General features: G+C 44.3%; 1 protein-coding gene and 1 long non-coding RNA gene across 3 annotated transcripts in view; one reads left to right on the top strand and one right to left on the bottom strand.

The window, feature by feature from the left end:
• Nucleotides 1-14327, top strand: part of LOC143832485 (uncharacterized) — a 172868-nt gene that overhangs the window by 154812 nt on the left and 3729 nt on the right. For both annotated transcript variants that reach the window (XM_077326985.1, XM_077326986.1), the window contains 4 exons: nucleotides 866-942; nucleotides 2660-2772; nucleotides 6324-6533; nucleotides 9858-10001. In XM_077326985.1, the coding sequence (XP_077183100.1) occupies nucleotides 866-942; nucleotides 2660-2772; nucleotides 6324-6533; nucleotides 9858-10001 (544 nt within the window). The remainder of the gene's footprint in view (nucleotides 1-865; nucleotides 943-2659; nucleotides 2773-6323; nucleotides 6534-9857; nucleotides 10002-14327) is intronic.
• Nucleotides 1-14327, bottom strand: part of LOC143832491 (uncharacterized) — a 103826-nt gene that overhangs the window by 53587 nt on the left and 35912 nt on the right. The window lies entirely within an intron of this gene.

Genomic DNA, 14327 nt, shown 5'->3' on the forward strand with positions numbered 1-14327 from the left:
TTCAACTGAGAAGTTTCCTCCTTCAGCTATCTCAATTAAATATGGATATTAAATTCCATATATTTTTGAGAGTAAAAAGAGTTTGCAGAGCTCTCTCCTATTGTTTGTGACCTAACTTAAATAGTTCTGAAATAGTATTATGGGTCTGGAATTAATTACTCAATATCAAATACTGTGACAAAATCCTCACATAAATTCCATAATTATATTAAACTAGGAGCTTTGTTTTCTTTTTCTTTAAAGACTAGATGGAAAGTAGAGAGAAACATTGAGAAGGAGGTATATTCCACTTAGAAGTATATTCGTATGCTTGGGCTGATCCTTAATTTACAGTTTCAATCAATACCAGCTGAGGGTGGAAAGTGTGATGAGGGGTTCTGTGGATAGTGCCCCATCAATGTTTGTTGCTGATTTTTGTAGAACCTTGTAACTCTATTTCAAAATTCTGTCTCAACTACATTTCAAAGTCAAGAGCTTAAGGTCATCTGGTATAACTGAACCAATGATCAATGTTGTTTTGCTAAATCTGTCTCTTCTGAATTTAAGGAGTTCATCTGTGAACCGGCAGGCAGGCAGGCAGGAAATAGCTTGGCTCTTTCCATTGTGGCTTCATGCCTTTTTGGTGTTCATGTGAACCTATAAGAAGAAGGGCAGGAAGCAGCTGAGCACCATCTGTTATGCCTAATCCATCTCAATATGAAAACTCTTCTTTAGCCTGTGCCTCTTATTGATGAGGGCATTAGAAGAAGGACGGGAAACAGCTTGACGCCTCTCTATGATCCTTGCAAATGCAGATAACTATTGAGATGTTATCCTTTAGATACCATGGAAGCTGTTGTCTAAAGTAAATATTTTCTCACTCTAGATTTGGCTGTCTTCTATGATCAAGGAATTCATGTGGATAGGCTCAGCAAAGGCAAAAACTAAAGATCCAGTGGACTTGTAAGAGATCCTACGTTTGTATGTTGCCCTGTTTCTTGCAAGCCTTCCATCATGGAACTAAAGTCAACATGCATAGAATTCATCATTGTGAATTCTCTGTAGCTCCACACTGGGTATAGTATAGGCCAGTGGACCCCAACCTGCGGGCTGCGGCCCGGTGCCGGGCCGCGAAGGCCATGGCGCCAGGCCGCGGTTCCCTCTCCCCCCCCCCCCAGGCTGCAAAACTTCCCAGGCTGCAAGCTTGCGGGCGGGCCACGCATGCGCACACGCACCATGTGCGGCCAAAATCGCACATGCGCGGCACTTTTGTGCATGCGCGAAAGTGCCGCGCATGCGCAAAAGTGCCGCGCATGCGCGATTTCGGCCACGCATGCGCGATGCGCGGGCGGGGCAGTTGCCCTGCCGGTCCCCAGCCTAAAAAAGGTTGGGGACCACTGGTATAGGCCAACCAGGTGCACTCCCTTGCCCTTCCCACCCCTCCTGACATAAAAGGGAGTGGTCACACTCATTCTCTCAGCTTTCTTTGTTCAGAGGACTTCTATTATTTAATCTGCTTTGTTCCTCTTTGAGGCTGGAGAGCCTTGTTTATTTTCTCTTCAATATTGCCTGATCTGCAGTAATTATTTTGTAGCTTTTGTCTTTGAACTATGGCTCAGAAGACGTTCTTCAGAATGCTAACAGTGGCAGTAAAGTAGTCCATATTAGTGACTGTTCTTTGGAGCTTATCTGCCTCATCAGGAGTATCTCATAATGTTGCTGCCTGTCTGATCTGGGAGGCTGCTTACAAATTTACAGTAAACGTAAATTGTTATTTCAGAGATAAGATCAAAATATTTCTGACCTTTTCATTAGAAGTAAAACAGATGTGCCTGAAACATGCTCCTTAAAACTGTTCTCTGGATATTTGGGTGATATGTATTCCCTAGGTGTTGGAATATTTAACAAATATTCAGCATATATTTCACATTAGACATGAGGCATGACAGCCAGTAGTAATTAGAGTGCTCAACTAGGATTCAAATTCAAGTGCCCACTCTGCCATGAAAATTGGCTGGCAGACCTGTTAGCCACTTTGGGACTTCAATGGAGTGAAAAGTAGGGTATAAATGAAGTAAAAAGATGAACATTTGACATCTTCTAATTTTTCAGAAGCTTTCAACATTTGACACTGATAACTATTAATGTAAATTGGAAGGCAATATTCTGACCTTGCTAGTCCAATATCATCAGATCTCAAAAGCAAAGCAGGGTCATCCCTGGAAAGTATTTGGATGTGAGACCTCCACGGAATACTAAGGCCATGATGCAGAGACAAACAATAGCAAACCACCTCTAAAAACTCTTGCCTTGATAACCCTGTGAGGTCAACTATAAGTCAGCTGTGACTTGAGGCGAGTTTCTGCCACCAGAAGGCAATACATGGAAGTAGCAACTAATGTTTTCAGCAGTTTTCAGCTGACTTGCAATAGCATCTAGTAAATTCTGTACAAATTTCATCCAGTCAAGAAACATCCCATTGAGTATGCAATGAAAACCAAAATATTTGAATTTTAAGTAGGATGCCAACTTTCAATTCTGAAACTTGAATGTTGAAACTGGGGGATAAACAGCAGCATCATTGTTTGCCATATATTAATATAAAAATACCTTACTTCATCTGTTTCACTTAGATTTGTATTTAGTCTTGGAATAATTGTCTTATGCCTTTGATCCTTAGTGAAGACAAATTTGAAAAAGCTACTTACATATGTACACAGATGGATAGCAATGGGATCATTAGAAAAGCTGATTGTCCTTCCTTGGCTGGCTGGATTTGTAAAAGAAGTGACGGTAAGGGAAATGTCATCAGAACCTCTAATAAAGAGGATTCTATCCAATTTTGAATGCATACATTGATTTGTTAAATAAACAGAAGATGTGTGGAAGTTTTGTAAAAGATATTCTGATTTTAATGGGATTTTTTAGATTATATTTGACATTTGTAACCTGCCACGAGCCTTCGGGGAGTGGCGGGAAATAACAAAATAAATAAATAATAAAATGTACAAATATTACATGAATATAAATCTTTGCTATTCTTGATAGCATATCGTACTTAGAAATGGAATGGAATAGATTCATTTATTTGTAGGATGCCTTATTATTTATATACGCAACTTAACTGAGCCAAGTTGCAAGATTCTGCTACATCTGTTATCAGAAGCTACTCTCACTCATTTCAGAGAAGCAACAGAATTATCAGTTACCATTGGAGGCTGAGTAATAACGGCATATAGATCACAGAGATGTAGCGAGAAGATACCTTGAGGATGGGTATGTCAGAATCACAAGAATCAAGGTATCCTAGACTGTGGCCTAGACATTTCCATGGAAAGGCTTTCCATCTGCAGAACTTAACTTTCATCTTTGTGGTGTCTGTGCATTCCTACATGATGATCTGCAGTTCACAGAGTCTGCCATGGAGAGGAGCTAGTGAGTTTATTCAGGAAAGATTAACTCCCAGGAGTGCTATTCCCTTCCCATCTCAGAGAGTGAGCGAGCTTGGTGTAATGGTTAGGAGCACGGACTTCTAATCTGGCAAACCCGGTTTGATTCCCCACTCCCCACTTGCAGCCATCTGGGTGAATTTGGGCTTGCCACAGCACTGATAAAACTGTTCTGACCGAGCAGAAATATATGGGCTCTGTCAGCATCATATAGGGCAGTGGTCCCCAACCTTTTTGAGGCTGGGGACCGGCAGGGCAATCGCCCGCCCGCGCATGCCGTGCATGCACGGCCGAAATCGCAATGCGTGGCCGCGGCCCTGATTCCCTCTCCCCCTTCCCGCTGTAAGAAGCTTCCTGGGCCGCAAGCTTGTGGCCTCAGAAGTTTTTTACTGCGAGGGGGGCGGGGAGAGGGAGCCACGGCCCGGTGCCAAGGCCTTTGCGGCCTGGCATCGGGCATCGGCCCGCGGGTTGGGGACCACTGATATAGGGTATCTGTTGTGGGGAGAGGAAAGGGAAGGTGAATGTAAGCTGCTTTGAGACTTCTTCAAGTAGAGTGGCATATAAGAACTAACTCTTCTTCTTCACACCCCAAAGTCACATGACCTGGGGGAGGTTAGCATCCTCCCTCAGTTCTTTTCTTGATGCCGTTAAGAGAGGTTCTTCTGCGTTTTGCTCATCACCTCAGATTTCTGAGATAATATCAATTAATTATTTACAGTCATTGACCAGCATCAAAGTATAAACCAAACCACATACATGATTACAGCATTTTAACAGCTAAGTCACTCAGCATCAACAGTAACCAAAGATTTCCACACTCTGCGGACAATGTAGCAAAACTTTGCCACTGTGTAAGAAACAGAATTATCTTTATGTGCAAGTAAGTTGTTAATTAGATAACTATCCATAAATCCAGAGAGCCTAGTTAGCAAGGGGGGAATTAAATGGCTTCTAGCATCCCTATCAAAGTCACAATACAATAGAATGTGGGTATGCTGCCCTAGCTGGCCATACCCGGTAGCAGCTGCCTCGGTGAGGCCTGGGCGGCCAGCCCAGACAGAGATAAGGTACAGTCCAAGTCACCGGGAGCTGATAAGAACAACGTAGAGCCAGGCAAAGAGTAGTCAAACAGTCCGAAGGTCAGAGTCCAGAAAGTCCGAGAGTTCACCAAGCCAAATCACTTTACCAAAATCCGTCGTCAGGTCCGAAGTCAGGGGGTCAAGGATTACGCAGCAAGTCACGGTAGCAAAGCTGGTCCAGGGGGTAGTCGCATAAATTGCTTCCATGCCAGCTAGCTGTTTCGGTCTCCCTAAATGCAGCCCATCTAATGAGCTGCACCTGCATGGATGACTCAGCCCTCCTCTCCCGGCGTGAGTCCAGCTGAACCCCATCACTTCTGACAGCTTGCCTGCAGTCTCTGACTCCTCCGCTCCGTCAGCCCCACCCTGTGGCTCTGTCTTAAACGTCCAGCCACGTCTTCTGTGTCCGACGGAGGTCTGTTCTCTATCAGCTGCCAGGAACATCCCTCCCCCGGGTCCAGCTCATTCCTCAGATCTGGCTGGGCTGTTGACCCTGGTTGCTCCAGCAACCCCGGGGAGTCGGGAGGCAGCAGCGGGGGTGTGACACCGGGCAATCGACTCAATTGCACCTGAATTGCAAGGGCATAGTGAGTCCTCTATAGGCACATGCTGCAGTCTTCCATTAAGCAGTGCTGATGGGAATGCATTGAACTGAGCCCTAAGCATCAGAAGAATTTAATTTAATGGACAGATCTGCCCAACCAATCAAGACCAGACCCGGGAACTTTTGAGTCAATAAACTCTATAGAAGAAAACCTATTCCTTTCTTTTTCAGCTCTTCTCCCCATGGAACAAAATGAGATTACATCAAGATTAGAGCATCTAAGACTAGGACTGATGGCTAGTTGCAGGGCCATCGAGATGCTTTGTGAGTCTAGTTCCTGTTAGTGAGGACTCCTCAGAGGAAAAGCCTTGGCAGGAGCTCCCAGCTTCACCTGAGCCTCAGCTGGACAAGAGCTTAGCCCAGCCAGATGTTCAACAGGCAGAGAGCTCTGACCAGCTGGAGGGAATGCAGCTGCATGTCTTAGATTTCAAAGTTGTTTCAGGAGCTCCTCATTCCTCTGTCCAGCCTCTAGTTGCAGCTCTCTGCCTTTTCAGACCACCTGCCTCACCTGAGCCAATTAAGCAATGCTAGCTATGTGCTGGAAGACAGCTCCAGTCTAAAAGTCACCATATTACATCAGCAAGATAGTTGCTGACTGCAGAAGACTGTGAGTCATCACAGAGTTAGGACTGAGAGGCTGCTAACAGCCTATATTAACTTGAGGCTAGGAGACCTGGGTTGTGAACACAAACTTGCAGCCATTTGTGACCTGCTACTTCTCCTGATGCCCCTGGATTGGCTGAATGAACCCTTGACTCACTGGACTGAGTTAAAACATTCATTGCATTGTTTCTTCCTTTGTATGCTGCCTTCCTGTCAGCTTATCTGTGCTACCTTCCAGCAGAGAGCTGAAACATAAGACCAACACAGGAAGCAAAGGAATCATCTTGTTCCCTCCTTTGCCTGGGGGAGATGGAGAGTAGGAAGAGGCTGAGGATGGGGCAACGTACCAGCAGCAGGACCTTTCAGAGAGGCCAGCACCTCTTCCACTGGGCAAGCAGCAGGAAGAGGAAGAGAACAGATAAGCCCATGATTGGCCCTCATTGGGAAAGTGCTTTCTCTCTATTGGTGGCACAGTCCCAGGGATGGCTAATCAGGTAGGGAGTGAGTTGTCTGCATACATCTTGAACTTTATTATGTTTAGTGATAATTTGTCAAATAGTTCCAGAAAGCAACAAAACGAAACATGATGTTCTTTTAAAATATTTTCAGTTGCCAGTGTATTTTGGAAATATCCTGGAAAAATCCTTACTATGCCCTTGGGGAACAAAGTTTATGAAGATAAAGAACATGCAAAGTCAGCTTGCTTTTTAGAAGAAAAATGCACGGGAATCACCTACTGGAGAAAGCAGTATGTACCAGTCAGTGGTACAGATCTAGCCTTAAGTAGTAGGAGGCAAGCTGCTACCTTCATGAAAACAGGTAAGCATCCCCTTATGAAAATAACTTTTTAGGCAAAGGTTATTAAACAGAAATCAGCAAAAATTCTCATATTCATCTGTTTTTGAACTGTATTCTTTTAGGTCATGGGCCAAATCACCAACCATCAAATATGTTCAACTCCCAGTTAAAATTAAAGGGCTGGACAGATATCTATATGTCTGTTCTTCTCTATATGTCTGTTCTTCTCCAGATGTTTTGTTCTATCATTTTCTGGAAGTAGAGTTGTTTTTGAAACATTCCATCAGCCTCTTCAGTATTCTGCTTTCTTGTTAAACTACAGTGAACGCTTCTTGTTGAAAGAAAAATACATAAACCAGTTATCTACAAAATGCATGCTCTGTGTGTTCAGATACCAAGAGTAGAGGAGGATAGACAAAAACTGCCTAACAAGAAGATCATTTGTCATCAAGATGATATCTAAACAGTAAAGAATATTGTCAGACTATTTACACCTCACTGGGATGGAGGGCCATTAATTTAATAAGAGGTAGATCTGGCCTCTGACCTGTTATTGGGAGGACAAGTCTTACTATAGATCAGTGGTCCCCAACATTTTTATCACGGTGGACCAGTCAACGCTTGACAATTTTACTGAGGCCCGGGGGGGGGGGTAGTCTTTTCTCCAGGGATGTCGCCTGAGCCCCTGCTCCACTTGCTTTCCTGCCGGAGCCCCTGACTTCCCGCTGCCCGCTGGCACTGCCAGCAGCATCTGCGCAGTGCCACGCCAAGGAGGAGCCCCAGCCATGGCAGCCACCAGAGAGCAACAAAGGCGAGCCGGTGGCAGAGTGGCAGGGCAGCCCCCGAGGCAGCAGCCAGGGAGGAGGATGAGGAAGAGCCATGGCCCACTACGACTGATCTACGGTCCGATCCCGGTCCCCGGAACGGGGGCTGGGGACCGCTGCTATAGAGCACATATTTCCAACCTGGTGTCCATGGACCCCTGGGGGTCTGTGGCCTTTCCTGTTTTACCTTAATGGACTTGGCCACAAGCTAGGGAACTGGCTGCATCCAACCAGAGTGCTTGGTAATTAGGCTGTGGGTGTAAAAATCAAAGTGGTGGGGAGGTCTGTTGGGTCATAGTATGCCATTCTTTCAAGCGTAAAAATGGTGTCATCTGCATATTGATAACACGCCACCCATACCTCCAGACCAACTGGGCAAGAGGGAGCATACAGATGTTAAACAAAGTGGGGGAAAGTATCGCTCCCTGTGGCACCCTGCATGGTAGTGCAAAGGAGTCAGATAACTCATCCCCCACAGCAACCCTCTGTGACCTGTTCTCTAGAAAGGAGTTTAGCCACTTAAGGGCCGTCCCACCAATCCCAGTGTTAGCGAAGCAGTGGACCAATAAGTTGTGATCAACCACATCAAATGTGGCCCACAGATCTAATAATATGAGAATAGCCCACCTGCCTTGTTCCAGTTGGCACCTGAGATCATCTATCAGGGTGACCAGCATGGTCTCCACCCCATGGCCAAGGCGGAAGCCAGACTGCTATGGAGCTAGGGCCAAAGTTTCTTCCAAAAATGCTAGGAGCTGGTCTGCAGCTTGCCCAGAAACACAAGATGCAACACTAGGTGGTAGCTGGCGGGGTCCCACAGATCCAGTGATGATTTTTTCAGCAGAGTGAACCACTGGCACCTCGAGCCGCTGAGGTAATTCTCCTGATGAACCACTGTGCACCCGCAAGAGGAAGATAGAGAAAATACCACCCTCTGGCCCCATAGGTGCCAGGATGGCCTTTGGGTATCCCTCTGTGTGCCCACCCCCAATTTGGGGTGTGCAGGATAGCCTTCCTTTCTCTCCCTCCCTCGCTTTATTTCTCCCTTCCTTCCATTTTCCTTCCATCTTCCTTTGTCCTCTTTCCCCTTTTTTTCCTTCCTTTTTTCTTTTGATCTCCCTCCCCTTTCTTTCTCTGTTTTCCTTCCCTCCTTCCTTCTTCCCCCTCCTTTTCTTTCTTTATCTCTTCCTTCTTTTGTCCACTTTCCTTCATCCCTTCCTTGTTTCTGTCTTCCTTCCTTTCATATTTCTTCTGTCTTCTTGCCTTCATCTCCTTTCCTTCCTTCTTTTCATTCTTCCCTCCTTCCTTCTTCCCACCCTTTCCCTCAACCTTTCTCTCTCTCTTCCTTCCTTTTTAATTTTAATTACTTGTTTTATGCTGCTGAGTAAAATTACCGTATTTGCTGGCGTATAAGACGACTGGGTGTATAACACGACCCCCCAATATTTCCACTCAAAATATAGAGTTTGTTACATTACATTACAGTACTATGGGCAGCTATGTCTATCCCAACTGAAGTGCACCCGGCGTACAGGACGACCCTCTCACTTGGAGGCATGTTTTTCAGGGGGGAAAAGTAGTCTTATACGCCAGCAAATACTGTATGTACACCACCCTAAGCTGTCTTGCTGTGGGGTGTGTGTGTAAAAATTAAATAAATAAATATGCCCTCCCCAGAATCCTAAGCCATATTAAAACATCCAAGATATAAACCTGGATGACAAGTTGATCAACCATGGATCACTGTGATCTTAATTTTTCTGTGCATTTTTCAGTACTTAGAGCCATTTAAACCCCTGCTTTCTGCTCACCACAAACTCTGTGGATGTTGCCCCTGACCAAGCTGCTTGCCTTGCCATGACCCCTTTGAAAGGGTTGTTCAAACTCCAAATGGGTCCCAACCGCCAGGTGGAAGTTCATGGCAACTCTTCATTTTGCAAATATTGCTATGAACCAGCAAAAATTTGTCACAAACTTTTGTTCATGAGCCAGTTAATGCCCATCCCTAGATATATCTGATAGTTCTGTTGTATTCTAGTTAATCTCTGCCATGCAAAATGATCTTGGCAGTAGACTCTATCACTTGTATATATTCTCTGCCTAAAAGCAAAGGAAGTAAATTATAATTAAAAATAGAAGCAATCCCTAGCATTCCTTAATGCAAAGATATATTCCATCTAGTGCATCTGTGTACTTGAGTTTTTAGAAAAGTGCCGTCATTTTGTGCCTTCTTTTAAGCATTCCTGTATGACAGGGGAGGCCAAACTGTGGCTCTCCAGAAGTCTATGGACAATTACCATGAGCCCCTGCCAGCACTTGCTGACAGGGGCTTATTAGTAATTATAAATCATGAACATCTGGAGAGCCACAGTTTGGTTATCCCTGCTATGTTACTTATATATCCAGTCCATATATTTGAAGGTGTTTGAAACATGGAATACCTCTACTTATGTATTATGTTGCTTTTTGTTGGAGTGGCCACAAAGATCTGCTATCTTCCAAACAATATTTATATTTTCAGTCTGCAGTGAAGGACGCTATGGGAGCTATTGTCAGGAAAAGTGCCCCAAATGCCCAGATAACAAGCCTTGCAATAGACTGACAGGAAAGTGTGCTGCTGAACTAATATGTGAAGAAAGAAATGATTTAAGACTGTGTGAATTCAGTGAGTATAGTTGTACCATTGTCTTGAAGTAATATTTCCTATTGGATGATAAGAGTGGGTCCTTCCCTGTCCTTGTATAATTGTGAATACCCTGGGAGAAGACTTATCATCGCCCCCAGTTCACATCTGATTTCCATCTAATTGACATAGCTGGGAACAGATGCAATGAGGAAAAATGGGCCTAAGATAGATACAAATACAAAAAACCTTTATTGGCGTAAAAAACAATACAGGTAAGGAGATACAAAATGGTACAATTATAAGAGTCAGGCAGAGTTACTCAATTTTGTTAAAAACAGGGAGTTAATACTAAAAACCTTTGCTAAAAATTTTGCAATGCGGGCGGTCCGTTCAGGATCCTTGCTATCAAGTAGTTTATTGATCGCTGCCGTTTCGTTACTATGGAGTTGAAGGGAAGATAGAATATCGGATATCCCCTGACGGTATAAAGAAAACTTAGGGCAAAACATAATAATATGCGGAAGGAGATCAGGGACCATACAGCCATGAAAACAGTCTCTCCACTAAATGAATGCGGTTAAACCTTCCTAAAAGAACATTAGAGGGGAAAGAGTTCAGCCAAGCAAATAAGAGTGCTTTCCTGTCAGAGAAAGCTTCAATACTAGTCAGGTAGGGGGGGATAACTTTGTATAGTGGGACAATATTCCATACACGGGGAGAGCAAGATGGAGATGTGAATGACAGTAAGGATTGATATTCAATGTCTTCTAGTCTCCTTACTATACACTTATATATACCTTTCTCCTTGTGATGCATCAAAGAATGTATGTCTAAGCCCAATGAGAGGAGTTTGTTAGAGAGTCTATGAGACCAATTGGAGTTATGGGGATCGCTTAGCAGGGCAGCTAAAAGGTTATTTGAATGAGCCCTAAAATGAAGACTGATCCAGTACCTAAAGGTAAGAGACCAGGCTCTGGTTTCAAGTCTCTGTTGGCCCAGTTCAGCAATTAAGATGTCATTAGCCACATTTCTAGGGACTTGGAATAATGACCTGAGGAAGGAGGCATGGAGTGTTTCTAGATCGTGATTAAATGCTTCGATCCAGATTGGTATCCCGTAGACCAGCTGTGGAACCATTTTAGCCTTATATATTTTCAGCGCTCCATAGAGGTCGTGATTGCCCTTTTGAGAGTAAAATTTTGTTAATAGAGCCAACGGGCCTTTCATGGAACTCCTAACTTTCTTCTTGTGCATGAGCCATTTGTTATTGAAATTTAAAGTGATTCCAAGGTATTTAAAATGATAAACCTGTTCGATGTTATTTCCGCCAATTATCCATGAGTGCCTTTTTGCAAAAACCATTATTTTGGTCTTTTCAAAGTTAATTTTTAAATTGTTTTCCCGACAGTACTCAGTAAATTTATTAAGATAATGCTTAAGACCAATTCTTGTTCTGGATAATAACACTGTGTCATCAGCATACAGTAGTAGGGGGGTAGGTCTTGACCCTAATATAGGCGGATGACCATTCACCTCCTCCAGATACCCAGGGAGGTCATGTAGGAATAGGCTAAATAACTGAGGAGCCAAAATACAGCCCTGCTTAACACCCATCCTTACAGGTATTTTGTTTGTTAGATTCCCCTGCTGGGAAAATTTTATTTGACAAAAGTTATTAGAGTGCAAACTTTTTAGCAAGAATAAGAGGCGAAGGTCAATATTGAGACTGGCTAGTTTGCTCCACAGAGACGATCTAAGAATAGAGTCAAAAGCCATCTTCAAATCTATGAATGCTACAAATAGTTTGCCTCTTGGAGGCTTTATATACTTGTCACATAGGAAGGATAAAACAGCGCAATGGTCTAATGTTGAACAGCCTTTTTTAAAGCCAATTTGCTCGGGCCCTATAATGTTCTTGCTGAGTACCCAGTTAGATAGTTTCAAGGACAGGTGCTTACTGTAGAGTTTACCAATTATAGAGAGTAAGCTCATAGGGCGGTAATTCATAGGCCGGGTAACTTCTCCTTTTTTGTAAAACGGCAAAATGGGCCTAAGATTGTGATTGCCATCTTGCTGTTTTTTGCTGTTTTTTGCTGTTTTGTTGTTTTTATCTGTTAGATCAGTGGTTCTTAACCTTCTTAATTCTGTGACCCTTTAATACACTTTCCTCATGTTGTGGTGACCCCCAAACCATAAAATTATGAAAGAGTTCTTTCACAGAAATTAAACTGAAACTGACCAGTGGCGTGAAGATACATTGTTCATGATTGTATATAAATTAGGTTTTTCCCAGGGTTTCTCAGTTCAGTTCTGCCTCTTGTCCCACCATGCCGATCTCACTCTTTTCCGCTACTCCAGACAGATGAATGCTCTATCTCGATCTACCCACCAAGGCTGTTGTGTGAATGCTGCCTCCCACCCTGACCAAGCTGCTTGCCCTGCCATGACCCCTTTGAAAGGGTTGTTTAAACTCCAAATGGGTCCCGCTCCCCAGGTTGAGACCAATGCTTTAGATTTTATTTTATAGGATTGTTAATGGTTTTACTATGTTGTATGCTGCCATGAGCCAGCTTGTCTGGGAGTGGCGGGGTAAAAATCAAATCAAACAAACAACAAATAAATAAATAAATAAAGGTGTCAATTTTTATATTATTAGGGATGGGTACAAACCAGTTCACAAGCCAATGTCTGGCATGAACTTGCACCTGACTGGGGCCCGCAAACTTTTACAAAACTTTTGTTCAACTGTTCAGGCCATTAAAAATTAACAGCTGATGAGCAGACCCTGTTGTTAGATTCAAATGGCTGTGAATAATTTCACAGGTTGGTTTCACTTCCCACACTTGGAAGCAAGAGCAAGCAAAATTGTCTGTTCAAATGACTCTCAGACATTTAAACCTAACAGCTGGGTCTGCCCATAAATTGTTTGGTTTAAATGTTTGTGAACCAGTTAACCCATCTGCTTCATTTCCCCCTGCTTTTAAGTAGATGTGTTTAACAGCTAACATCCTGTGCTGCCCTAGCCAGGTGTACCCAGGGGCAGTCTGGGTAGCTACTGAACTCTGCGTGCCAGATTAGAAGTCTACACTCCTAACCACTACATCAAACTTGCTCTACACCAACCTACATCGCCAACCCTGGCAGCATGGGGTGGTTTGATGGGTGCAAAATGTACTGCCCTATCCAGGTGCACCCAAGGGCAGTCCAGGTAGCTATGCTCTTGGCTGGTAAGCCAAGGCCAAATCACCAACCGAGTAGCAGTCAGAATCCAGTCCAGGTCTTAGTACTAACTGTGGCAACCAAAGTCCAAGGGAGAGCGATGGAGGTATTTAGAGGCAAGCTTGAGTCTGAAGCCAAATACCAACGTCATAGTCCAAGAAGCCATAAGCAGAAGTCAGGAAACCAGAGATCAGTCAGGCACAGCTTTGCTGAAGCAAGGGTGCATCAGGAACTGGAATCAAGGTGACAAGAGGGCTTGTGCACAGGTTGCACCCACCAGGAAATGCTGTTGCAACCTTGCTTAAGTACAGCCTTCCTTAATGAGCTGAACGGTCCTACCTGAAACCTCTGGTGTCATCTGTTGAAGTGCCCTCACCTGGGCCCCATGACAGTGTGCCATGAGCCAGGCACTCCTACGGTGTACTGAGAAGTCTGTTTGCCATCGCTTCCTACAATGCTCCAGTGCGTTGTCCGGGCTGGCTTGGGGTGAAGGCACTGCTGGTGGGGAAGGCTGCTGCATTGAAACTGGAGGTGGGGGTTACTCTTGTTCGAGGGGCAGCAGCGATGGCTACTCTTGATCAGAAACCTGCTCTTGCTCGAGGGGTGGTGGTGATGGCAGCTGTTCTTGATTGGGGAGCTGCTCTTTCTCAAAGTACGGCGACAGTGGAGGCATAACACAGCCCTTTCATCCTTACATCTGATGGGTATATCCACACTGCTGGTAAGCTTGAAATGGCTGCCAACTATTTAAACCTAACAATAGGGTGGCTCTCAACCATTTATCCCTTTCTGGGCAGTCACCTGATGGTGAGAAGGGGGAATCCAAATTGGCCACAGTGGCAAGCCACAGCAGGGAGAAAGGGGGAGCCAAACCGGTTCTGGACATTTCTAGCTTGGTTCAGGGCTGTGGGGATCATAAGTTTCTCAGATACACAAACCCTTGACTTGGTGCAAAAGATTTCGTTTCTTCAGAGCAAGCACGCTAAATTAACGATACCTTGTTGAAACTGAGGCATAGACAAAGAGGCATAGCATATAATCCCTCAACCCATGCCACTTCCCGTGAGAATTCATATAATGCGGGAAGACTTCAAACAGTTACAACAGGCAAATAGGCAGATGCCAAGGCTGCATTCTAGAGGTGAA

The sequence above is a fragment of the Paroedura picta genome, chromosome 3, assembly GCF_049243985.1.
Source record: "Paroedura picta isolate Pp20150507F chromosome 3, Ppicta_v3.0, whole genome shotgun sequence".
Taxonomy (NCBI): domain Eukaryota; kingdom Metazoa; phylum Chordata; class Lepidosauria; order Squamata; family Gekkonidae; genus Paroedura; species Paroedura picta.